Genomic DNA, 25268 nt, shown 5'->3' on the forward strand with positions numbered 1-25268 from the left:
ATTTTCAAACACGCTCTTTGTGCTTACAATGGATATGGAAAATGCCATTTTAATGCCCATAGGACTAAAAAAGGAAAAAGTAATAAATAATGGTTATAAAAATGTTTTCTTTTATAAAAAGAAAAAAAAAAGAAAATGATTAATTTCAAAATAATCCTAAGTTGGCAACACTTTTACTAAAACGAAAACCCGGCATGGTTGATGCAATATGTTGTGTTCTGGCTCAAGGACAGACAAGTAATGCTATTTCAGAAGGTTTTATATATTGTAATTATCCATATTCTTCGATTATATCGTTATTAATTTTTTCACTTTAATCTAATTTTCGACATTTTTTACCTTAGATTTCTCACAATGAATAACGCGGGAACAATTAAAGAATGTCGGCTCTTTTGATATCGAGAATTTGTAGATTTCCCGCGAGGACATGGCACTTTGTAACTCCATCTTATTTCTGTGATGCGAAATATAAAAGATGCGAACGGTTCTCGGATAGAAGTACTTTTCTACGTTCGTTTTCTAGTAGTAAAAGTCTGCTAACGGAGCTGACGGCGATACAGAAAATAGTAAACAATGCACCGAATAAATTACAACCATACTTACGCCTCATGAGATTGGATAAACCAATTGGTACGTATGTACTTACTTTTTGAAATTTTGGTTGCAGTAAAATATGATTCACAATAAACATAAAACAAATGCAACTCTGAATGAGGTGGTTGGGATGTTATCGGAACCATATGCTGTGTCTGTATGAGTAAAACTGTCAAAGGAACCACTCTTTGCCAGATACGGCCAGCCAAAATTGGCCTACTTCCGTGTCACGTGTGATCGCGAGTTGCGTCACTCCACCAAGACTATTGCATTTAACTATTTAGCCTGTGCGACTGTTCTGGCTTGGAGTAGCCCACTTGATTGTGGAGTACTTGATATTACATAGTCTTGGGGGTTGTGGGGCTCTCCACTGGGCAGATGCTGAGGTGTAAGCGATGGTGAGCACCATAGCATGTGACTACATGCAGAGCACAGAGAATAGGCATTATACTGGTACATGGTAAAAACTGATCTTTGGAGGCAAATATCTCGCAAAGGTTTACATATACAGGTATGGCTTCTGTGACTTTTTGTTCTTACAGGGAGGTCACAATTCTGGAGTGGAAAACCCCTCATTCAGAGTTCACATCTTATCTTCAAAGAGTCACATGTAGACAATTTGACTTTTTTACTTTTATATGCACAGTGTACAGCTCTGATAAGGTTCCAACTGCCTCATTCAGAGCTGCATTTGTATCCATAAAACTACACTTGAATTATTTGTGTAAGGATATTTAACCTATCTTTTCAAACCGTGTGTGAATAGTACAGTATATAAATAATCGTTTTATGAGATTATGAAGTGCAGATAAAAAGCAATAGCCATTTGAAAATTTGTTTTTATGAGTAGAGATGATGTGTGGTTTAAAAACCCTATTATCATTTCTATGCCAAGTTTGAGATAGGAAGCACAATTGCTTGTGAAGTACATTGCCATTAATTTCTTTGCATACCTGGTCACATTTTGGAATTTGTCTTTCCATATGTTGATATGATCTGTAATTAGGGAATGGTTAAATATTTTCTTCTTCTTCAAGTGCCGTCTCTGTTCCGAAGGTTGGCATCATCATAGCTACCTTCTCTTTTGATGCTGCTGCTTTGAAAGATTGGCTGGAACTACAGTCACACCATTGCCCCTAGTTGCTCAGCCACGATATTCTTCTTCCTCTACTTCTACCTTTTATTTTTCTTTGAATTATTTCTTGCAACAGACTATACTTCTCTTATGATATGGCCCAGGTACTGAATTTTTCATTTTTTAATGTTCAGTGTCGTTTCTTTATTTTTTCCAATTTATCTTAGTAACCTCAAAATGTAATTTTATCTGTCATATATATTTTCATATTCTTCTGTACATCCATAGTTCAAAACAGTCAAGTTTCTTTAGTTTGCCTTCTTTAATGTCCAGGTTTCCATTCCGTACAGGAGTATACTGAATACATAGCACCTCGCTAAATGTATCTTTACTTTTAAATTTAAATCTTTACTGCAGAATACTTTCTTCATTTTAAGAAAATTAGCTCTTGCTTTTTCTATCTTCACTCTTATTTCTTCTGAACAATCATTGTTTGCATTGATCACAGTATCCGAGTAGATATATCTTTGTACTTTCTCAACTTGTTTATCTTTCAACTGCAAAGCTTCATTATTGTTACTACTGATATCTGTAGTAATTTACTTAAGTTTTCTTTACATTCAAAGTGAGATTGTATTCTTCACTATAGTCCACTATTCTGCACCAATCTCTGAAGATGATGATAGATTCTGCCAATAGAGCTATGTCATCTTCATACCTTATGTTATTGATGATTGTTCTGTTTACATTTATGCCAGCTGTTTCATCTTCTATGGCCCTTTTTATTATTTTTTCAGAGTAAGTATTGAATAGTATGGGTTATAAAATATTCAATAATAAAGGACAAGGCCAGACATCTCTGGGACAGACCACACCATAAAATACTTGTGGTTATTCTCAACTGCCTGGATTTGATCTTGTGTTCCCCAGAACACTAGACTAATGTCTTTAACTGCTTTGGCCATTCGGCCAGTGATAAATATATATGGGCTTATATTTGGTTTATATTTTCAGGACAAAATTTGTTGCCAGTCCAATGCCAGTTATCTCATTGTGATGTTGAAATGATGGTAGAATGCACTTAAAACTTATAGTGCCATCTTTTGTTATAAATTTTTGAACGTTTCACATTTTTATAACATATCATAAGCACATAAGATCAAGATTATGCAATGAAGGCAATCTTCTATAGTCTCTTCCCTGCTTAAATGTTACAGTATATATTATTGTTATGTTGTTAGAATTGTTAAAAACATCCTCCTGAAGTGGGTATAATTTAAGTAGAAAGTCATCTTCAGTGAAGAGGACAAAGTATACACTCCAAAATTTGTCATATAAATATTTCTTAGTAAATTTTTATTCTAATTTCTAATGTTACATAAATAGCTACTCTACTTTATTCAATATTTTTATTCTGCAATTTTGGTTATCCAACATAGTTCTTGTGTGGGGTACGTATGTATTGGCATCCATTTTGTTCAACATTTTGGAATGGGGTAAAGATTAAGAAGCGATATTTGGTATGGTAACTTGTATATAGGTGACGTTGATGTTATTAAATTTTGGAGTATGGAACTTGAGGTGGAGTGATAGTGGGGTCAGACTGAAAGAAAATTTTACTTATTATTGTCATTTACAATATTTTTAGAAACTCATTTCTGATATACTAAAATTAACTACACTTTACACCAAGTAATGAAGCTTGAAGTGTAGTTAATTTTGTTATATCGTGAATATTGCAAGGAAGCACTTATTTATATTACTAAAACTCATCTCTATCCTCAAAAAATTTATAAAGAGGCAAAAGGGTTAATAATAAATAATACTAGGACATCGCGCAACTTTGTCGTATTGCGATAGAATTGAGGTGGAGCCGGAAAGAAAGAAGCAATCCCTGCTCCTGTTATGCTAGCTCTCCACTTAGCGTGATTTGGAAGCAGTTCAATTGCCTTTGTCATTGCTCATGCACAGGAAAATTGCTTTCAAGTACAGGGGCAATGTATATTTTTGCCTGGAGATTCTGTTGCAGCCAATCAGTATGCAGCGTCCATAATTCCAAGGATACATGACATCATATTTTTCCCATTATCCTTAGCACTACATACAGTGTAATGTGGAAATTTCAAAAATATGCAAAAAATATAACACTTTATTTTAAGTTGAATGTTTTAAAAAATTCCCATGATTCATTGCAAATTGCCTTCCATTTTGCACAGTGTATAGACATAGGGCAGCGATTGCATTGCTCTATCAATCATCAGGTAATGGCGATGCAATCGCACTAAGTGCAGAGCCAGATTAGGCGTAGACGTGGCAATTCTTGTATTTGACGGATGCAGACAGGTAAAATTTGCACTTGCTGCTACAAAAGAGTTTAACCCTTTCCATTCGGAAAATCTTTAACATTAAGTATTCAGGCGGAATTCTTTATGCGGCGCATTTTTGCAATTTTTGGGTAATTTTTTAAATTGCAATATTTTGCTTCAATATCGTGCTATATTCAATCTGTTTTTTTTTTGTTTGATTAAAAACATATTACAGTTTACAATTGTTTAATTTTTAGTTTTATACAGATTTAAAATAATATTCAAATTTGAAGTTTACAATCACAAGAAAAAAAAAAAAAATTAATTTACTGAACTTTGTACATCTATTAGGTAGACACATCAGTCTTCTTTTAAACAAAACAAACCCCATCTCTCTAGTTAGAGCGGGGGAGAAGTTATTGCCACCATTTACGTAAAGCAACACATTAAAATTTATCATCATATATTTCTGTTTGAAATAGTGAATATTTGACACATTTTTATATTTTTTCTATGCTTTATACAATAATACTCTAAAATAAGCTATTAGTTAATTTTTTCCTGCAATTATGCAATATCCGGAAGTAATGAGTTTCCCAGTAAATTTTTCAGCTGGAAGCTTTTGATAAGAAATCTTCTTGTCAAAATAGAGTCAAATAACATAAAAACTAGTAGAATTACACTCTAAAATAAAGAATATAGCAATTTTTTAACATTTGTTTACATTCTGACTTTAATAACGTGGACTGGTTCTTCGCGTGGAAATCCCGACCAGATGGGTCTAAAAAAAACTCTCATTCGTTGAAGTTGATTCAGCTGTAATATAAATTATCAATTAGAGCATAATAGGCGAAGAAACAAAAATTGGCTTAATTGCTGTTAAAGCATTAATTGGCTTTAACAGCAAGAAGATCTTCCATAGATTTACTATAGGGAGGTTGAGTTTCCTGGCAATATTTATTTCTAGATAGTTTTAAAAATATATTTATTCACTTAAATATTGTTGAATTAGCTAATTTAATGTCTAAGTGCATTAAATTAGTTAATTAGAGCTAAAAAATGATTTAAAAAGCGAATTTATTGCGATTGTTTACATTTTACTTGGAAGGTTGGAGGTGGGGATTTTCGCAGCAATTTTTCCCTTTCACAAGTGGGTGATTAGTTAAAGTAATGTCAACAAAGACAGAAGATACCCAATAAAACCTTAGAAGGAGTTTCCCTTTGATTGTTTTCAGCCAACTGTGTAGTTAACTGCAAAGATTTACTGTAGAATAGTAGGGGATGTATTTACTGAAATATTTATGGCCCAGGGGTGGTAACCCTGGGCCATAAAACACTTATTGGCTTAAACAAAGTCATTCGACATACAGAAGAGCAAATCAAAGCTAAGATTGCTGGAAAATTTGAATATAAGGCAAATTATAATAGAACACCTTAATTTTGCTGAGAAACATATATTTTAATCACAAACGTTTTCAACCTGATTAACAGGTCATCCTCAGGTCTACAAAACGATAATGGAACATAAACGTTCCATGTATAGAATATAAATATTTAAATCAAAATTTAGAACAAGAATTTAAAAAATATACCATAGAAACGGAATAAAACATAAAATTAAAATATATAAGAGAATAAATAAAAATAAAGATAAAGTAAAAAAATTATAACTAATAGTTTTCCAATAACTAATTCTAGCATGAGTTTTCAGTGAACTTTTTAATCATGTATTTCCACGCCGACGACAGGCTCTCAGCATCCCTCGCATTCAAACATCCTTCCCGTAGTCTACTCTTATATATTTCAATCTTCTCTGCTGTCATTGATAAAGTGGGGGAAGATACTGGTTTTATAATCGTTGCCTCGTCCCATTTTACTACCGAACCTTGGACTTGCGACATTTGTGATAAAACTGTGGTATTGGATCCTTTTTTTACGTTATACCGATGTTCCTTTAGCCTTACCCCTAAGCTCCTGTTGGTGACGCCGATGTAGTCTTTCTTAACATCCAGCTGGATGTTTTCATAAGGAACTTTATAGACACCTGGTTTTTCTTCTGCGTTTATTCTATCTTTATCATTTCTCAATATCTTATATAAACTTGGGGCCCTTTTTAAAATCATTCTTGCTTGTTTCTTACTAGCCACTTCTTTCATAATACTATTCAAATTACTGTTATACGTAAACTTCAAGCGTCTATTGTGAGCTGTATTTAATCCTTGTTTCTCATTCTTCTTTTCATACTTTTTGAGTAATCCAACTATGGTGCTTTTCCTGTAGCCTAGGGCCTGAGCTATTTGCAATATCCTTTCAATTTCTTTATTTCTGTCACCAATTCTATCACAATACAAATAGGCTCTTCTTATCAACGCTTGAAATGCAGCCATTTTATATCGATATGGATCCATGGACTGCGCTGGTATATATAGTGGGGTGTGAGTAGGCTTAATATATACGCTGGTGGACAAATGATCCCCCATGAACTTGATATTAATGTCTAAGAAGTGCACACTCATGGAACTTTTTTGCTCTAACTTTAATCTAAGCCCATCCTTGTTATTATTGATTTTATTCAAAAAATCATGTATCTTGCTATTGTCTAGAACTGTCACAACCCAAATACAGGAGCTCCAAGATTGTTTGCGTTTGCTAAGACGCACAAGGCTGGAAATGAATTAAGACCAGTAGTAGAGAAATGTAGGGGGCCCACCTTTACCTTAGAAAAAAGGCTACATGAATACTTATCCACACAAATGGAAGAAGATAAACTGGTAGCAAAAGATCCTCTTGTCGTAGTAAAGGAAATACAAAATATTTCTTTAATGGAAGAAGAAGTGGCGACCATTTTAGATTATGAGAGTATGTATCCTTCAATAAGAATTGAGTCATGTGTGGAGGCATTGTTGGATTTCATGTGCAACAACAACCCTCAGTTGCGTAGTCACACCCAAGACCTAGAAGAACTAGCTAGCCTGGTATGTTATCAATCTTGTTTTACGTTTTGTGGACGAATCTACAGACAAAAAAGAGGGGTTCCGATGGGAAGTCCCCTCTCTGGAATTCTTTGCGAATTGGTAGTTAGAAGATTGGAAAGGGAAGCTCTACAAACTTTTAAGGAAGATATCATACATTTCATCAGATATGTGGATGACATTTTTATATTATGGAGAAACAATAGCAAGATACATGATTTTTTGAATAAAATCAATAATAACAAGGATGGGCTTAGATTAAAGTTAGAGCAAAAAAGTTCCATGAGTGTGCACTTCTTAGACATTAATATCAAGTTCATGGGGGATCATTTGTCCACCAGCGTATATATTAAGCCTACTCACACCCCACTATATATACCAGCGCAGTCCATGGATCCATATCGATATAAAATGGCTGCATTTCAAGCGTTGATAAGAAGAGCCTATTTGTATTGTGATAGAATTGGTGACAGAAATAAAGAAATTGAAAGGATATTGCAAATAGCTCAGGCCCTAGGCTACAGGAAAAGCACCATAGTTGGATTACTCAAAAAGTATGAAAAGAAGAATGAGAAACAAGGATTAAATACAGCTCACAATAGACGCTTGAAGTTTACGTATAACAGTAATTTGAATAGTATTATGAAAGAAGTGGCTAGTAAGAAACAAGCAAGAATGATTTTAAAAAGGGCCCCAAGTTTATATAAGATATTGAGAAATGATAAAGATAGAATAAACGCAGAAGAAAAACCAGGTGTCTATAAAGTTCCTTATGAAAACATCCAGCTGGATGTTAAGAAAGACTACATCGGCGTCACCAACAGGAGCTTAGGGGTAAGGCTAAAGGAACATCGGTATAACGTAAAAAAAGGATCCAATACCACAGTTTTATCACAAATGTCGCAAGTCCAAGGTTCGGTAGTAAAATGGGACGAGGCAACGATTATAAAACCAGTATCTTCCCCCACTTTATCAATGACAGCAGAGAAGATTGAAATATATAAGAGTAGACTACGGGAAGGATGTTTGAATGCGAGGGATGCTGAGAGCCTGTCGTCGGCGTGGAAATACATGATTAAAAAGTTCACTGAAAACTCATGCTAGAATTAGTTATTGGAAAACTATTAGTTATAATTTTTTTACTTTATCTTTATTTTTATTTATTCTCTTATATATTTTAATTTTATGTTTTATTCCGTTTCTATGGTATATTTTTTAAATTCTTGTTCTAAATTTTGATTTAAATATTTATATTCTATACATGGAACGTTTATGTTCCATTATCGTTTTGTAGACCTGAGGATGACCTGTTAATCAGGTTGAAAACGTTTGTGATTAAAATATATGTTTCTCAGCAAAATTAAGGTGTTCTATTATAGTTGTTTAATTGCTGAGCTCTTTTAATGATATAAGGCAAATTAATTGAATTTTTTTATTATTTTTTAATTTACACCGAGCGGTGCATTTCGCATTACCAATGAACGAGGAAGTCACGTGATATACACCGATCGGTAGCTAATCGCATGGAAAGGGTTAAGGTCGATGGGGTGGGAAGATATAGGGAGTCATGTCATATCTCCAGTAGGGTCGGACTTAATGATGATTTTATTCATTATTAGCATTTACATTGTTTTAATAAAATCCATCCCTACCCTCAGAATTAAGCTTTTTGCCATTTTATAATCATTAAAATATAAAAAGTTTTTTAATGAAATATCAACAAATGGCACCACCAAATGTTGCCAGGAAAGTTAAGCAATGCATTATTGGATTTTTTACATTTAAATAGCCCACATTACATTTCTGAATTCCTTGTCTTAATTAATGGTAAATGGCCAAGTTTAATCAAAATTGGCCCATTAAATTTTGAAACAAACTCAATTCTATAAGCCCATATATGTGCTAGCAATCATGAAGCATCACACAACATCACTTTGTTGCACACACTTGTGAAATGACCTTATATCTCATAAACGAAGTCATGGTGACCATTTTTTATTACATTTTTGGATTTCTCATTGCAATTAATAGAAAATGGCAAAGTTTTACCAAAATGGATCAAACAGATTTTGAGAACGAACACAGATCTGTAAGCCATATAGAAGAGGCTCTGCTAACACTCCGCCTCAGATATAAAGGTTAATTTTTAAACCATCTCATAAGAGATGGCATGACATGCAATTACAACTTTGAATAATACTAACTGCTTTATTATCGCATGTATTTTATATTGTAATTTAATTGAAAATTATTGCACTTCCTTAATCTCCTTATTTAAGTGCTGGGAAAGTCGAGCAAGAGCCCTTGCCAACTTTTTAAAATCAGATAACGAAGACAGTTTTAGTCGATTTTTGACAGAATATTTTAAATTGCAAACAAACTATCTATTTTTTTTCTATGATTTAACTCTTAAAATATATTTCTGTTTGTTAATTATGTTGCCAAAATCTTATCATTAGCATTAATTTGTTCTAACCGGGCGGCTGATATTCCATTTTTCTCTAAATAACATATTATTCTCTCGTAGGTACATGGTTATTGCTGTATCCAGGATGGTGGAGTATAAGCATGGCTTCATCTCCAGAACAATTTCCTGATCCTAGGCTTCTGTTACTCTTTGGTGTAGGTGCCTTATTAGTTCGTGGTGCTGGTTGCACAATTAATGACATGTGGGATAGAAAATATGATGCAAAAGTATATATTATATCTATTTAGGTATATTTTTACTTCATTAATTTCTTCTATTCTACATTAAATTAAAGATAAATTATAGGTCGAACGAACGCAACAGAGGCCTTTAGCATGTGGTGAAATAAGCATGTTCAATGCTTTGGTTTTTTTAGGTGCAGAATTATCTTTAGGTCTTCTGATATTGTTACAGTTAAATTGGTACAGGTAATAAAATTTAATTGATGTATTTATTTAATATAAAAGATACTTTTATAAATTTAAAACTTTTATATTTCAGTATTTTCCTCGGAGTTTGCTCGATTCCGCTTATAGTAGCGTATCCACTTATGAAAAGAATCATGTATTGGCCTCAAATATTTCTAGGTGCATACGATGACAACAGCTTTTCTTATTAGAATTTCAAAAGAATTAGGTCATTTTAAAATTTTAAATTTCCTTTATCATTATAAATTATAGGACTGACATTTAACTGGGGTACTCTTATGGGTTGGTCGGCCGTACATAATTCAATCAACTGGTCCATTGTCCTTCCATTATACGGAGCCGGAATTTGTTGGACTATGATTTACGATACCATTTACGCACATCAAGTACGTTTATTTTAAATATTTATTATTTTTCTAAACACATTATTGGATTTTATAATAAAATTTTTATTTAGGATAAAAAAGATGACATGATGATTGGTCTTAAATCAACTGCTATTAAATTTGGGGAAAATACAAAAAACTGGTTAACAGGATTTGGCATTTCTATGGTTAGTTTACTTTTGCTGTCGGGCATATGTGCAGAACAAACCTGGCCGTATTACGCAGCCGTTGGTCTCACCGCCACTCACATTGCTAACCAGGTATGATGCATTATGGAAAAATATATTATTTATTTATTTATACTTATAAATTATTAAATTCTAGGTTATTACACTTGATATTAATAATACACAAGATTGTTCTAACAAGTTTCAAAGTAACAAAAGGATAGGATTTATTCTGTTCGGTGGTATCATAGCTGGAACATTACTGAAGAAGAAAAGTGATGATGACGACGAAAATAGGAAATGTTAAGAGTTTTTTTTGTACATAGTAGTAAATAATAGTTTTGTACATATCTTCATTGTTATTTTGAATAAAACATGCATCTACGTAGAAAATTGTTTGCTCATAATGTTAGTCATTGTGATGAAGTTATGTAAATATTTATTATAACTTATGCGATGGAATTTAGAATATTAGAAAATTGTTTTAATGCATCATTAACGATTAATGACAAGATGTAATTTGATTGTACCAAAATTTCTTTTGGCAAATATAAATGAAACATGTTTTTAGAAATCTGACGTTATGCATGGATTTTATTTTAAATAAAATTGACTTATTTGAAAGTGAATTTTAAAATCTTTAGGTATTCTTACACAAGTTATTCCACTAAGTAAGAAACAACTTGTATGTATGGAAGCAAATGTTAAAATTGATGTGTCTCCTGCTGCACATATGGCGCAATATTTTGTTATAAACTGTATTGTGCGTGTTTGAAAATATGAAGTTTAATGTGTTGACAAGCCGTGCATACCTATCCTTTAAAATCACCAATGGTATGTGCAAATATATTTTAAACAACAGATTTTCCTAAGAAAAATTTGTGATATGAGATCTGGGAACCTGAGTGATAATTTTGGTTTGTTCCCTGCTTCTAATCCATTGTTTGAGGAGTATTATGTCTAATCAGTTTCGTACATCTTGAGAACCTACAGGATCAGACTTATGGGATATTCTATATAATTAGATATACAGGATGATTAAACAAAAAGCCTTCTTGCGAGGAGTAGACTTGGCAATGCTGAGAATTTGACGATGCCTGTTTGATTTGTCAAGCATCACTAATCTATTTTGTTGCAAATGTTATTGCTCAACTCTACAATAAATAAAAGTTTGCAACTTGAACACAAACTATATGGTGTATTTTCTCGGACACATGGCAAATTTCATCACTAAGTTTTCTTCAGTTGACTGAAGAAAACTTAGTGATGAAATTTGCCATGAAGTTAGTGAAATTTCATCACTAAGTTTTCTTCAGTCAACTGAAGAAAACTTAGTGATGAAATTTGCCATGTGTCCGAGAAAATACACCATATAGTTTGTGTTCAAGTTGCAGAATAAGCACCGGCACGGTTTCATAAACACTACAATAAATAAAAGGTTAAGATTTAAGTAGCAGGATAGTAACAAACACAGTCAGATCACAGCAATGTCAAATTACTACTTGCAAGTAAATTATTTTTGTTGATTACCCAGTATATAACTGCATGCGTGAATGGAGCAGCTGTTAGAAAATTAAATAAGGTTTGGAATTGATTAATCATAAGTAACTTCTTATTAAAACAGCTGGAAATATATGAATGCTTGTAGTTATATATGGATATTTCTATCAAAGTTAAACTTTAAAATTTTTAACAGTATACTTTTGAAAGACAGAAATGAATCAAGGAAATTGAAGATTTGAACATAACAACTAATATTTAAAATATACCTACTACGTTTATGGTCATGTTATACAGTGCAATTGTGCAGTGGGCCATGCTCGTGTAGCTCAACCAAGTGGTGATGTCATAAATTACTTTAATTAACTCTTTGAACATGCGGTCTGTAGGGATTGCAATCCAGCAGTGTTTTCAATCCAGCTGGATTTTTGCTGGACCAACATCATTCCAACTGGATCCAGCGCAGATGTATTTTTGGTGCAAGAAAGTGTTATCTATCTATCTATCCAGCAATTTATGGTTTTTTTTAAAAGAAATAAAAGATTTTTTTTAAATACTTAAGAAACTTTTATTATTTAGACTGGTCACTATAAATCAGTAAAACTTCTTACACATTTAGGTAGTAAACTTAACTTTGGTTCGGTTTAACACTTGAGATAGAGATAATTAACTTTAAATGTTTAGTTAGATTATAATTATAATGTAATCTTTTAGTTAAATAATAGCAAAGGTAATTCTACTAATTAATTTATATTAATATATTATAATAATGTAAGGATAGATAATCAGTCTTACCAGTTTTCTTATATAGGCTCTGCATATCAGTCTGTAGTTATTTATAAGTAATTTAATTATTCGTGTTAGTAAAGTAGTGATTATGTAATTAGTAGTAGAGTAGTCTAGTAGTTAGTTATTATCATCACAATCATGAATCACATACATTCATATCATCATATATCTAAGATACTCATACTCATTAATTTAATTAACTATTGAACTAACTAGATAGTCTCAGTTTCTCACTAATTTTCACAATAAAATTGCCTAGCCTAGCCCACTAACCACTTATAGAATAAAAGTTAAAAACTCTTACTTAATAGAATTAGAGTAGAAGTTATAAAATATTAGTCTTGTCTTGAATAAAGTATTTTAAAGGATTAAATAAAATTAAATCAATCACTTCTGTTATCTTTTTGACTTTTCTGGAAGTAGGATCTCAAGAAACAAATGGTATTGATGGTGTTGTCTCCCAACTTACTTCTTAATGAACTGCATGTATATCCCGCTGCGCAGAAGGCCCTTTCTGCCTCTATGTTAGATGGTTTCGGGGTCATCAAATAAATTGTAAATCGTTCCGTCACATGATTAATTGACATCACAACTGACCGTAAATTAGAATTATGCACCAGGACTAGGAAAGGAGTTACTTATTTTATTTAGTGCGAAGACACTTTATTTAGCGAGAGCGGAAAGTCAACTGGCAATTAGATCGGCAGAGGCAAAAGGATGGGCGGTGCGGTGTAGAGGGGGGTGTAGCACGTGCTGCACTGAACAGCAACGTTTCTCTCGCCGCCAAGCGATAGTGCACGTAGCAAAGCGGCAAAGCCGAGAATGTAGACTTTTGCACCATTATTTAGAAAGTTAATTGAGTATTTGCAGATCTGCAGCGCTTGATCTAGCACCTGCACCAGCTTCTGGCCTGTTGGATCCAGCAGGCCAAAGAATGCGCTGGATCCAGCTGGATTGCTGGATGAGGGATCCAGCAATTGCAATCCCTAGCAGTCTGCCTACGACATCATTACTTTGTTCCTGGAAACTCCCCCATTTCTCCACACATTGCAGACAAACTTTATGATTGCACTTTAGGGAAAAAATGAGAAGGAATGGGCAACATTTGATTATATAAAAATTCAGGACAACTAAACAAAAACACTTTGGGAATAAAAGGTCACTAAATGTTTAATTTTAAAAAAATATGATTAAAAAAAAAAGTATCACCTAAGAACTGTCAATTGAAAATAGACAGTTGATAGGGACACTTATAGATGATCACTGCCATTTTTGGATAGAACAAGTCCTTCCAAGTTTTAATGGAATTCAAATGCGACCACTTCATATGGAGGCAAAGGTGGACATGTGTCCTGTACCCTGACCTTGGGGGTGCCAAAATAAACCCATAGAATTTTTTGTAATTAGCATTGAATTAGAGTGCCAAAACTATTTGGTGTGGCTCTGTTTAAAGCTTGGAACCATTATCTGGCTTACTTTTGTACATATATAAGATATACAATAAATTATTGAGTATTAGGGTTGATTACAAAAATTAATTATATTAAATATTTACGCAATGTTAAGTTGAACAGCATTACTCAGATGGCATTGAAATTGAATTCAGTTGAATTCTCAAACATAAACTGTAGGACATGCTTAAAACAGGTATGTCAATAGGAGTTAAAGTGTGATCCAATTGTCTGATATATTAAAGGAAAGGTAACAGTCATACACAATGTTAAGTTTTTGACTTTAATAATATGTATTTTTTGAAAATTATTTAATCATTAAATAATAAATAAACAAAAGTGAAAGATGCATCACTTTGTGGTTTATAAACCAGGGGTGGGCAAGCAAGAGTTCAGTGGGAGCCGAAATGTCGGTTTTGCAAAATGCATGGGAGCCGCAGTTCTGCACTGTCGTGGCGGATAGTAGAGTAAGGCGCGCGATTTTATTATATAATATAAATATAATATAAAACAAATATGGAATTTTTTTAATAAACATATTTTTGCAAAATTATTAAAATAAAATTGTAAAAATAATAATAAAAAACAGAAATTAACACTTTCAGCAAGAGCCGCATTTGCCCATGTCTGTTATAAACCATTGACTTGTATGCCCAGAAATTAATGTCATTAATGAGAGCATTATCTAAATTATATACTGTATAAATGATTCTAATTTTAATTGATATATCACATCTCATGGAATTGGCAAATGCCATGGTTACAGACATCATTAAAAATTTATATCAGTTTGCCAATGGCATTATCTCATAATGAAACTGTTATCATCGTACTACCAGGTGTATAAGCTTAAATCTGCTGTTTGCTAATAGATGGCGTTAGTAAGCATATTAAGCTACCAAGAGCTTCTCCAGCTATTTAGCTGGAGATGTCAAAATCATCGAAAAAAAAGTATGGCATCTGTCAACATTAATCAGTGCACGTCATCAGCAATTTCATACAACATCATACATTTTTCCTTTGGTAATCATGCCTAGTGTTGTGCCAGAAAAAGAGCATGTGTGGGAAGCTCTGCTTTTCTGCTTCAATTTGAAGAAATCGGCTGCCAAAGCACATTGAATGCTTGTGGAGCCCTATGGCGACAGTGCTTTATCGGAAACCATGTGCAGAGATTGGTTTCGTCAGTTCAAAGACGGCAATTTTGACCTGAGCGACAAGAAGTATGAAAATGGCCCAGGAAGGTTGAAGACCATCAATTGCAGGCTCTTTTGGACGAGGATGATACCCAATCACAAAAAATGCTTGCTAAGCAACTGGGTGTTACTCAACCAGCCATTTCCATGCATCTACATGCCATGGGAAAGATTCAAAAGATTGGAAAATGGGTGCCGCACGAATTGAACGATAGGGAGATGGAGCGACACCAAAACACATGCGAAATCTTACTCGCCAGACAAAAAAGAAAGTCGTTTCTTCGTCAGATTTTAACTGGCGACGAAAAATGGATATATTTCGAGAATCCTAAACGCAAGAAATCGTGGGTTGATCTAGGCAAACCATCAACATCTTCCCCAAGACCAAATCGCTTCAAATGGAGACGATGCTGTGCATTTGGTGGGATCAGCAGGGTATCGTCTACTATGAGCTGTTGAAACCTGGTGAAACTGTCAATGCCCACCACTACTGCCAACAATTGATCAAATTGCACCATGCTCTGCGTGAAAAAAGGCTAGATTATCAGTAAAGACACAACAAGCTGATTTTCCTCCACGACAATGCATCGTCGCACTTGTCAACATTGGTCCGAAACTACTTGGAGACATTCAACTGGGAGGTGCTACCCTATCCCACTTATTTGCTAGACCTAGCCCCTTCTGACTATCACTTGTTTTTGTCGATGGGCCATGCGCTCGCTGAGCAGCACTTCGATTCTTACAAAAACGTCCAGAAATGGCATGATGAGTGGTTTGCCTCGAAAGAAAAGGAATTTTTTTGGCATGGTATCCACACATTGCCAGAGAGATGGAAAAATTGTGTCGCTAGCGAGGGAAAGTACTTTGAATAAATTTGCTTTTGCTTGCTATGAAAAAACGTGTGTTTTTCTGACTAAAAAAACAGCGGATTTAAGCTTATACACCTGGTATATCATCTGAGAAAGACCAAACGTGTTTCAGATGGTTTTATTGAGAAAACTAGATCTGTTTATAAATTGTTTTTTTTATAAGATTTGAAAGATCATCTTGTTCACACTTATGTTACATTGCACCACTTTCAGAAATTTGAATGCCAAATGATCATTACACAAATAATGCTTACATTTGTGCATTAAAAAGTTGAAAAGTGAAGAAAATTTTAAAAATTGAATGTGTATTATTGTGACATCATTGCAGTGCCAGGCTACAATTTTTAATCATCTTTTAATCTAAAAAAAACATGTCGCTTCTGATCTGAACTAGAAGTTTATGTGGTTGATCAGGGCTCTAAGTTTTCCATATCTGGTCTCAATTTTTATCTATCTAACTCCATTCTCAAGATTAACAAAGGACGGACGATGGACAACAGTGGGAATGTATAGGTCTGCAATCTGAAAATTGCAGCCCAATAACTAACTTGGATATTGAGTTTAGATGAAAGTTTCATTTTCTAATATAAAATTTATACAAGAACAAATTTTTCCAGTTAACTTAGTTTTGAAACTTGATGACAGTTAATTAAGATTCTAGAACAGTTGAGTTAATTCTTTTTGATCAAGTGCATGTATTTAAATTAAGAACATCACACATATTTTACTTATTCATCATCTGTAAATTTAAATGATTTTTTGAATCAATTGCATATGGCTCTAGAATTTTATAGTTTCTATATTAGACAGGGAATTCAATGTATAAATTAATACTGGCAGGGCTGGGCCAAGAGTTTTTGATGCCCCTAAAGTTTTGCACCCTAGATGACTGCCTAATCTGCCTAAAGCTCGGGCCAGCTCTGAATGCTAAGTGTGATGAATGTTCGTCTTTAACCATGCACAATCAAACCTCTAAACAACTGCCACTGAGGGGAACATAAAACAAGTTGCATAACTTCCTGCAAAAAATATTTGTTTAAAAAAAACACTAAACCACACTAGCACAAAGTTAAAATTGTGTCGGCCATATATTACAAGATTTTATTAAGTTTATGAGTTTTTTTTTTTAAATAGTAAATACCAATAACAAGTAACATTTTCGTTAAGTCCGACTCCGCTCTAGATATAACACACGACCCCCTCTATCTCCCTGCCTCTTGATATTTAACTGCCAAAATTTAATAGCCTCAATGCCTCCTTATATACAAATTACTATGCCAAATTTCATTTCTTAATTTTTACCCAATCCTGAGATATTAAATGAAATACACGATACCATGTACCCACGGAATTTTTTCACTATTTTTTTGGGTTCGGATCTCAAGATATCCTCTGGATTTTTTTCCACATTTGATATGATTCCAATACTTTCCCATGTTACATACACAACAATCAGGAAAGTGAAATGGCCATTGTCTAAAGGTTGTTTTGTATGCCATTTTATTACCGAAATAATGGCCACTGTTTAGAGGGAGGCCGTTATTATAGGTTTGATTATATTGAGAAACTAACCGTTCAAAAGGCATCCGTTCCTTTCAGACATCTTGCATATTAAATGTAAGATCATACCGGACATTTAACACTGTTAGAACAAACAGAGATATTGAACTTCCCGATAATTCCGAGCGGTTCTATATGTATGAAATGTTAATTAAAAAAAGCATAATGTATTGAATTTATATTTTCAAATCGTTAAAATGAATAAATATAGATATACACAAATAATATTTCTGTACATTGGTGTATCTTTTTTAACAGAATTACAGAAAAGCAAAAACATACAATATATTTAAATAGAATCTTTTTCATGATAAAAATTTGATTTCCACCATAATCTACATAATTTTTTACATTGATATAATTTATCTAAAAATAAATAAATAATAAAATAAAGAGCAAAATTTAATGAAAATCTTTGTGGAATAACAATGAATTTTTTTTTATACACATCACGTACATGCAAAAAATATATCAAATAGAATAACACCGATTCACATTCAAGTCAATCTCAACTATAATGTACTGAAACATTATACGTCATAAATTGAGTTCACCAATTTACAATTATCGACTCATCTTTAGTTACTATTGACAATTTTATACATATATGTATTTATATATGTATTCTCTAGATTAAATTCATAGATCTTGGTTTTTTTTTTTTTTTGGTCTAGAGATATGCAATATTCACAAATGGTGTGACAGAATGAATACATCTAGAATAGAGATGATACTTTGTATTTTATCTTTTTTTTTTTTTTATATATAGATTTACTATCTATTTTTATCTTATTCTTTCCATCAAAATAGACATTCAATCAATCTAGCAATAGACATGCTTACTTGAAACATATATTTGTACTAATCTACTGAAAATTATGATTTTGAGAGAGAATTTCAATAAAATTTTCTTTTATATCTAAATTCATCTCTTTTTTTTTCAGTTTATCTTCCGTTGATACCCCTTATTGGCAAATTTCCTAGGCACTCGAACTTTCCTTAATACAGTTGCATGTTTGACGTGTGATTAATAATTACTAGGGTTCGATTATATTGAAAAAATATATTTAATTAACGACAAGCCAATACCAAATAATTGGGGAATTCCATAGTTTTCCGTCCACGTGTGATAACTTGAATATCAATGGCGTCGCGATCTTACGAGTCTCCGTATGATTAAGGTCGTTCTGTATGTTTTCAATAATGCATGTAATATGAAAAAAGGACATTTAGTTGTTATTTATTTAAATAATGAAATTCTAAATAAGAAGAAGAAATTGATAACAATCAACTAACCAGAAATTATAGGCCAATTTTTTTGTACAGGGTGTCCATAAAGTTACTGTGCGGTGAGAAATTTGTAATGACATTAAAGTTAGATGTATCGCATTGCATATGAGACCCGTTAGTTGCCTGTACAGTATTGCAAACAACTTACGGGTCTTGTATGCAATACATATAACTCTAATGTCATTACAAATTTCTCACTGCACAGTAAGTTTTTGGACATCCTGTACATTTTTCAAATAATTAAAGTCTTCAGCTTATTAAATTATTTAATAAATAAAACAAATAATTTGACAATGGTTCATAATTTCCAGCTGTTGGGTTGAGTTTGATACATAAAGGTATTGTTTTTGGTAATATTTAATACAAATTTGAACGTTTTATAAGAAATATTAATATAATTAATGTACATGATGCATTATATGGCAAAGTTTTAGTAATACTTATTAATGATGCGACCTTGATTTTATAACATCTGCAAATTAAAAACAACTGAATTAATCATGTCTTTAACAGAGTGAATTTTAAAAAATGCTAATGCTTTCAACGTGGAGAGTCGAAAGTATTTTCAACCATCCACAACTGAAGATGGCGAAGAGCACTAATGTCGATAACATTAGTGCTCTTTAAACTTTACCTACTGTTAAATATACATTGAATAATTCACCCGAGTAACCGTAGTGGCTAGTTATTCGTAAATTATAAACAAGAATAGATCATTGACTGTCATATATTCAAGTTATCATGCTGGACAGTAGCTTTCAAGCAACTATAACTTTATCTTTTATCCTTAATATTTTTTTTTTTTTTTAACTATTATTTATAATTTTTAGAGAATCTTTAGATACTTAACAAGTTTTTGAAGAAAATATTCTTTTTTAGATATTTTAGAATGAAGAATTTTAGATTTGAAAATATTTAGTTTGTCGTATCTTTTCAAAAATTACTTTTATAATAAAACATAGTTCCTTTTTTTTTTATCATTTTTAGTTCATCACATTACTTTTATGTAACTCAAAATACTTTGTTTATCACAGTTCGATTACCTATTGCAATTTTTGTACTTATTTCTTTAATTATACATTAATGTTTAATTAAATATAACAGAAAAATCTGAAATTTATATATATATATATTTATTTATTTATTTATTTACATATTTTAAATTTTATATATTAATAAAGTATATATTTATTTATTTATTTATTTTTTGCTAACTACAATAAAAAGATTCTTTTATTTATCATAAAAAATATTATTATAGATAAAGTTTATTTTGTAAATTTTGGTCTTTGAATTTTGTTCAAATTCTGGAAATATTAATATTAATTTCCCCTCTTTTTTTCCTTTATAAATTAAAATAATATATGATTTAAAATAGTAAATTGATTTGATTTGATCCATCACTTTTTAAGCATTTAATTACTATTTCCTTCAAGTATTATGCAATAATGCATTTGTTTCGCATTTATAAAGGTTAGGGGATGAATCATAACTCGAAAGAATTAAATTTTTTGTCTCATTTTAAATAGTGTTTGAAGCAAAATTAGTAGTATAGTTTTAATTATCAATCCGTAGAATGTGGTTAACAACATTCATGATCAGCGCCGAGCTAATGAAGAAATTAAAGGATTGGCAAACGATTCACATTTACTGTATAATTAACATCTTCGAAAAATGTATTAAATATCTAGCAATTCATTTGCATTCTTTAATGTATATTAATCACATGCTGATTCAGGCATATCTGCATTATTTTGCCAATAAACAGTTCTATTATTATTATTCTGTCTTATATTTAGCAATATATAGATGAATTTATACATGCGTATTTGCTATTAGAGAAAATGCCTTATCCAAATAATAATTTACAACTAAAATTACATCCTTAATATGTATATATAACAAAATTTCTTACCAAATTCTAATGAAGAGAAGTTTAAAATCATCACGCTGAACATTAAGCGATTACTTAATACAACTAAAGTGTTTGCTTGCAAGAAGATTGTGAAATTTCATTTGATAGAAATATAACTAGAATAAATTGTGAGCAAAAAAATGTGCCGAAAATTCAATTCGAAAAGCACCATTGATAACAGTTTATACTTGTAAACATCCTAATTGCACTCATTCTGACCATTCTAGATTAAAATAATAAACTGGAAAATGTTATTAATCGTATATGATTTTATGCAGTTTGAATATGCTGCAATGTAATCATTAATCACTTCAGCCATGTAAGTAGATATGGTAATATATACAATTTTTTAAAAATTAATTTTTCTTTTTACAGACATGATATAAGCTAGCATCCACTAAAACTTGTGCAGATTAATTTTTAAATTTTTTTTTCTGTAAGATCATAAACATGTTAAATGCATTAAATATCATTAAATATTATGTTTGTAGTCTGTACAGTATAAGCTTGATCTGCTGTTAGAGAGATAAATATAAAAAAAAAATAAATAACATTGAATTTATTTATTTGAATAAGTGCGATGCCTCAAATAATAAATATAGTGCGCTTTTTTGTTTTTTATTTGTTCTCTAGGAAGACCACAAACCAATGCATGTCTTGATGCAACAACTTTATTCTATGACATGCATTTTCTACATGTTCTTCTATTCAATAAAATATTTTAAATAAATTTTTGAATAGAAAAACATTTGGTACAACTTTGATGATGCTAATCAATGACTGAAGAGGAGTGCTAAAACACTCAAAATGCATATTATAGAATAAAATTATTGCATATATCATACATTTGTTCATGGTCTTCCTATAAGGATAAATAAAGAAAATAATACACAGTACTATTCTCTACAGCTGGAGCTACAATGTGCTTCTTCCTTGTTAAATTCCACTAAATAAAAATATATCTGCTAACAAAATAGAATTTGAATCCATGATCTAGCAAATTAGGATCATTGTCTCAATATACTTTACTATAAGAGGTTAACAACAGTATAAAATTCTTGTATTGTGTTACTCTTAAATTTATTTCTGTATAATCGTCATTAATTTTTGACTCTATCATTAATTCACTTTAAGAAAACAAACCACCATTTTACAGAGGTTCTTTTTTATTTTTAATATATAAAAATGTTTGAATGAGTCTTGATGATGATGAGCTAGCAAAGCTCAATAAATGTTTTATACATTAAAATAAATAAGGACCTCTGTAAAAGAGTAACAGTTTGTTTTCATAAAGTGAATTTCTGTATAATCCATAGCTTGAAAATATTTATTAATATTAATGAAGCTTATTTAAATTGATTCTTATATTGATGTTTCTGTTTCATTTCTGATTGCTTGTATTTGGAAATTTAATTAATATTTAATTCTTTAACAGTCAGTTCTAATTTTATGTTGAACAGACTACAGAATTTAATTTGAATTATTCTTATGGTAAGACTCAGCACTGTATTTAAACAATTTTTTTAAATATTAAAAAAGAATATATATATACATATATGATAAGATCCAAAAGCTAGTATTATAATAAGATAATACTATTATGTAAAAGGCTAGCTGTATAAAAGTCAAATTATCCAATTATAATTGACTTTTATATCGCTGGGCTTTTGCATATAATATATGAACTCTCACAAATACTCACAATCTATACACAAATTCATACATAGATTATATCTAATTTTAACAAAAGGTAAAACTTTCTATCATAAAAATAACTCGAACTCTAAGAATATAAAGTTTGAAAATTTAAAACTATCACTATCTATCTTAAAGTTTTAAAACTGTACTGATTTTTCAGTAACCACTTACGGTAATGGCTTATCATGGAGAGAGATATTTTAAATGTAATATATATATTTTTTTTAATTTACATTATATAGTTTACCATTTAGTATTTTCAAAATATATCCAAACCCCAATAATTATTTACACAGGAATATATAATTAATCTATGGCAGGTATTCAACATAGTTTTCCGGAACAAGACCAATATGTCCATTGAGGTAGCCTTCAAGCCAACCTGGCTCTTTTGATGGTCTCACTAAATAAAATAATATGCATTTCATATTAAAAAAAATATTGTTATATAATAGAGAAAGAGAAATTAGACTCGGATTCTCACCATGATAGATTACTTGATTTGGTTCAAAACATAATTCAGATTCATTTTCTCCTATACAAGAATATAATGTTCTAACTCTCCTGTAAAGATGTAAAATTAATATTTACATTTTTCAATATTGTAATTAATACGAAGTGTATACAAACCTCCCCGTGCTGATAGATGGTGGAGGTAAATCGGTTTGACTTCTGTATAAATAGAATAATTAATTTTAGACTAAAAAATAGTTAGAATTTTCTTAAGTATGTTTTTACTCAAAGATTTTCTGTGATTAAATAAATACTTCTTTTAACTATTTATAAAATTTTTAGTTTCAAAACTAACTTTATTTAAAAATATTATCAGATATGAACTTACATTGTTTTTATAGGTGTAAATTAAACTCATTTCTCTAATTCTGTGTAAGTTTTCACACATCTATCCCTATACTAGTAAGTGGTATAATGACTCTGTTATTTCAGTCAGGTATTTTGTTAAAAACAATAGAAAATAGAGTGTAAACATCAAATTTTGCTGCAAGTTAGGTAAAAGTATCACCAGGATTCATTTGTCCATTGTAGCAAGTGTATAATATTACAGCATCATCATAGGCATTTTACAATGAAAGAGAGACATTAATGGTAATACTAAGTCAGATTGCCTTCTTGCTTCACACACAATGAATAACAATGATTGGCTCTACAGTCTTCGGCAAATCAGACATTGTGATAGTAATTATAACAAGTATATCTTTAATAAAGTTCATGGCTGGCATTACACCATTTGTCAAGTGTTCTTAACAGATTTGGACAGTAATTTGGTCTTCTTGGCTGGATCAGTTTTACTGGAGGGGTTAGAAACTTGTTTGTAATTAGCAAAATTAGTCAGGTGTCCTGAAATTGAGCTAATGGCCCAACTCTAGATTGGCTGGCTGTCGTGTCCACAGAATCTGTTAAAAGGGAAAAATCAGAAGGAAAAGAGGACTCTCCTGCCAGGATATGGAGACACCATTCATCTACTTAGTCACTGAGGTTGACATGTTCTTGTGTGTATGTATACCTTGTAAATATCGTATAAACAAAAGATGGGAGTTGTAGTGTTCTTTCTGACAGATGACAATAAATGCACCTAACAAGGAGAAGAGGAGCTTGGGATCATCTCTAAAATTTACTCCACCTTTAGATACAATAATAAATTTATAAAAACTTGTGTAGGAACAGAAATGAGCTTGGCTTTTTCCTATAAGAGCAATATAAGTTGATATCTAAAAGTGTTTAATAAGATCAGCCATATAACCTATGTTTGTAAACTTCTAATTCTTTATTATATTTTGGCTCTGATAAATTAATTGACATATACCGAAAAATTACAATTAATATTAACTTAACTTACTGAATTGTTCTTTTTGTTCTATCAATATCTAAGCAATTTCTGTAACCTGAAATTATATTTAATTAAAATATGTACTTATTGTAAATTAATGATTCTGTTTGTTGATAATTAAATAATTCTATAACTATTTTATCATAATATTGATGATGACTTTAGCTATAATCATGCTATAATAATTTAGAAATATATCCATTTAATTTATTTGTATTGTCAACCATTCTTAGATGAGCAAAACAGTTTAATTTCATTATTATGCCTTTGTGTCCTTTTTAACTCTATTTAAAATTTATTTTGTATACTAGTACTTTCTATATATTAACAGGACTTATTATACTGGAAATTATGGATGCAGATATTTAGTCTTATAGATCAAAAATAATGTTCTTTATTTAGTTCACGTGTCTTAGCCGAATTTCTGGAAAATTGGAGAACGCAGAGACAGGTGAACTAAATAAAGAACATTATTTTTGATCTGTAAGACTAAATATCTGCATCCATAATTTCCTGTATAATAAGTCCTGTTAATATATAGAAAGTACTAGTATACAAAATAAATTTTAAATAGAGTTAAAAAGGACACAAAGGCATAATAATTAAACATTATTTAATAATCTATAGCCGAATTTCTGGAAAATTGGAGAACGCAGAGACAGGTGAACTAAATATATAGAAAGTACTAGTATACAAAATAAATTTTAAATACAGTTTAATTTCAGATTGAATATTATTGTGTTTTCTTAAGTATAACCTGCT

The 25268-nt window shown here is 31.2% G+C and overlaps 3 protein-coding genes across 4 annotated transcripts in view; 2 read left to right on the forward strand and 1 right to left on the reverse strand.

Annotated features, from left to right (window-relative positions):
* Noa36 (zinc finger protein 330 homolog Noa36) overlaps positions 1-25268 on the forward strand; it is a 192143-nt gene that overhangs the window by 94570 nt on the left and 72305 nt on the right. The gene's annotated exons all lie outside the window — the stretch shown is intronic.
* Coq2 (ubiquinone biosynthesis protein COQ2, mitochondrial) lies at positions 138-10788 on the forward strand. Its single transcript, XM_067278240.1, has 8 exons — positions 138-267; positions 345-630; positions 9475-9641; positions 9721-9842; positions 9916-10001; positions 10095-10228; positions 10300-10488; positions 10553-10788. Exons 2-8 carry the CDS (start codon positions 381-383, stop codon positions 10700-10702), a joined length of 1098 nt encoding a protein of 365 aa, XP_067134341.1. The 5' UTR covers positions 138-267; positions 345-380; the 3' UTR covers positions 10703-10788.
* Positions 22362-25268, reverse strand: part of LOC136981921 (rho GTPase-activating protein 26-like) — a 34506-nt gene continuing 31599 nt past the window's right edge. For both annotated transcript variants that reach the window (XM_067278308.1, XM_067278309.1), the window contains 4 exons: positions 24516-24561; positions 23291-23332; positions 23145-23224; positions 22362-23063 (listed from right to left, as the gene is read on the reverse strand). In XM_067278308.1, the coding sequence (XP_067134409.1) occupies positions 22972-23063; positions 23145-23224; positions 23291-23332; positions 24516-24561 (260 nt within the window). In that variant the 3' untranslated portion in view covers positions 22362-22971. The remainder of the gene's footprint in view (positions 23064-23144; positions 23225-23290; positions 23333-24515; positions 24562-25268) is intronic.

Source organism: Centruroides vittatus, unplaced genomic scaffold (genome assembly GCF_030686945.1).
Source record: "Centruroides vittatus isolate TY-2023 unplaced genomic scaffold, ASM3068694v2 contig_799, whole genome shotgun sequence".
NCBI lineage: Eukaryota > Metazoa > Arthropoda > Arachnida > Scorpiones > Buthidae > Centruroides > Centruroides vittatus.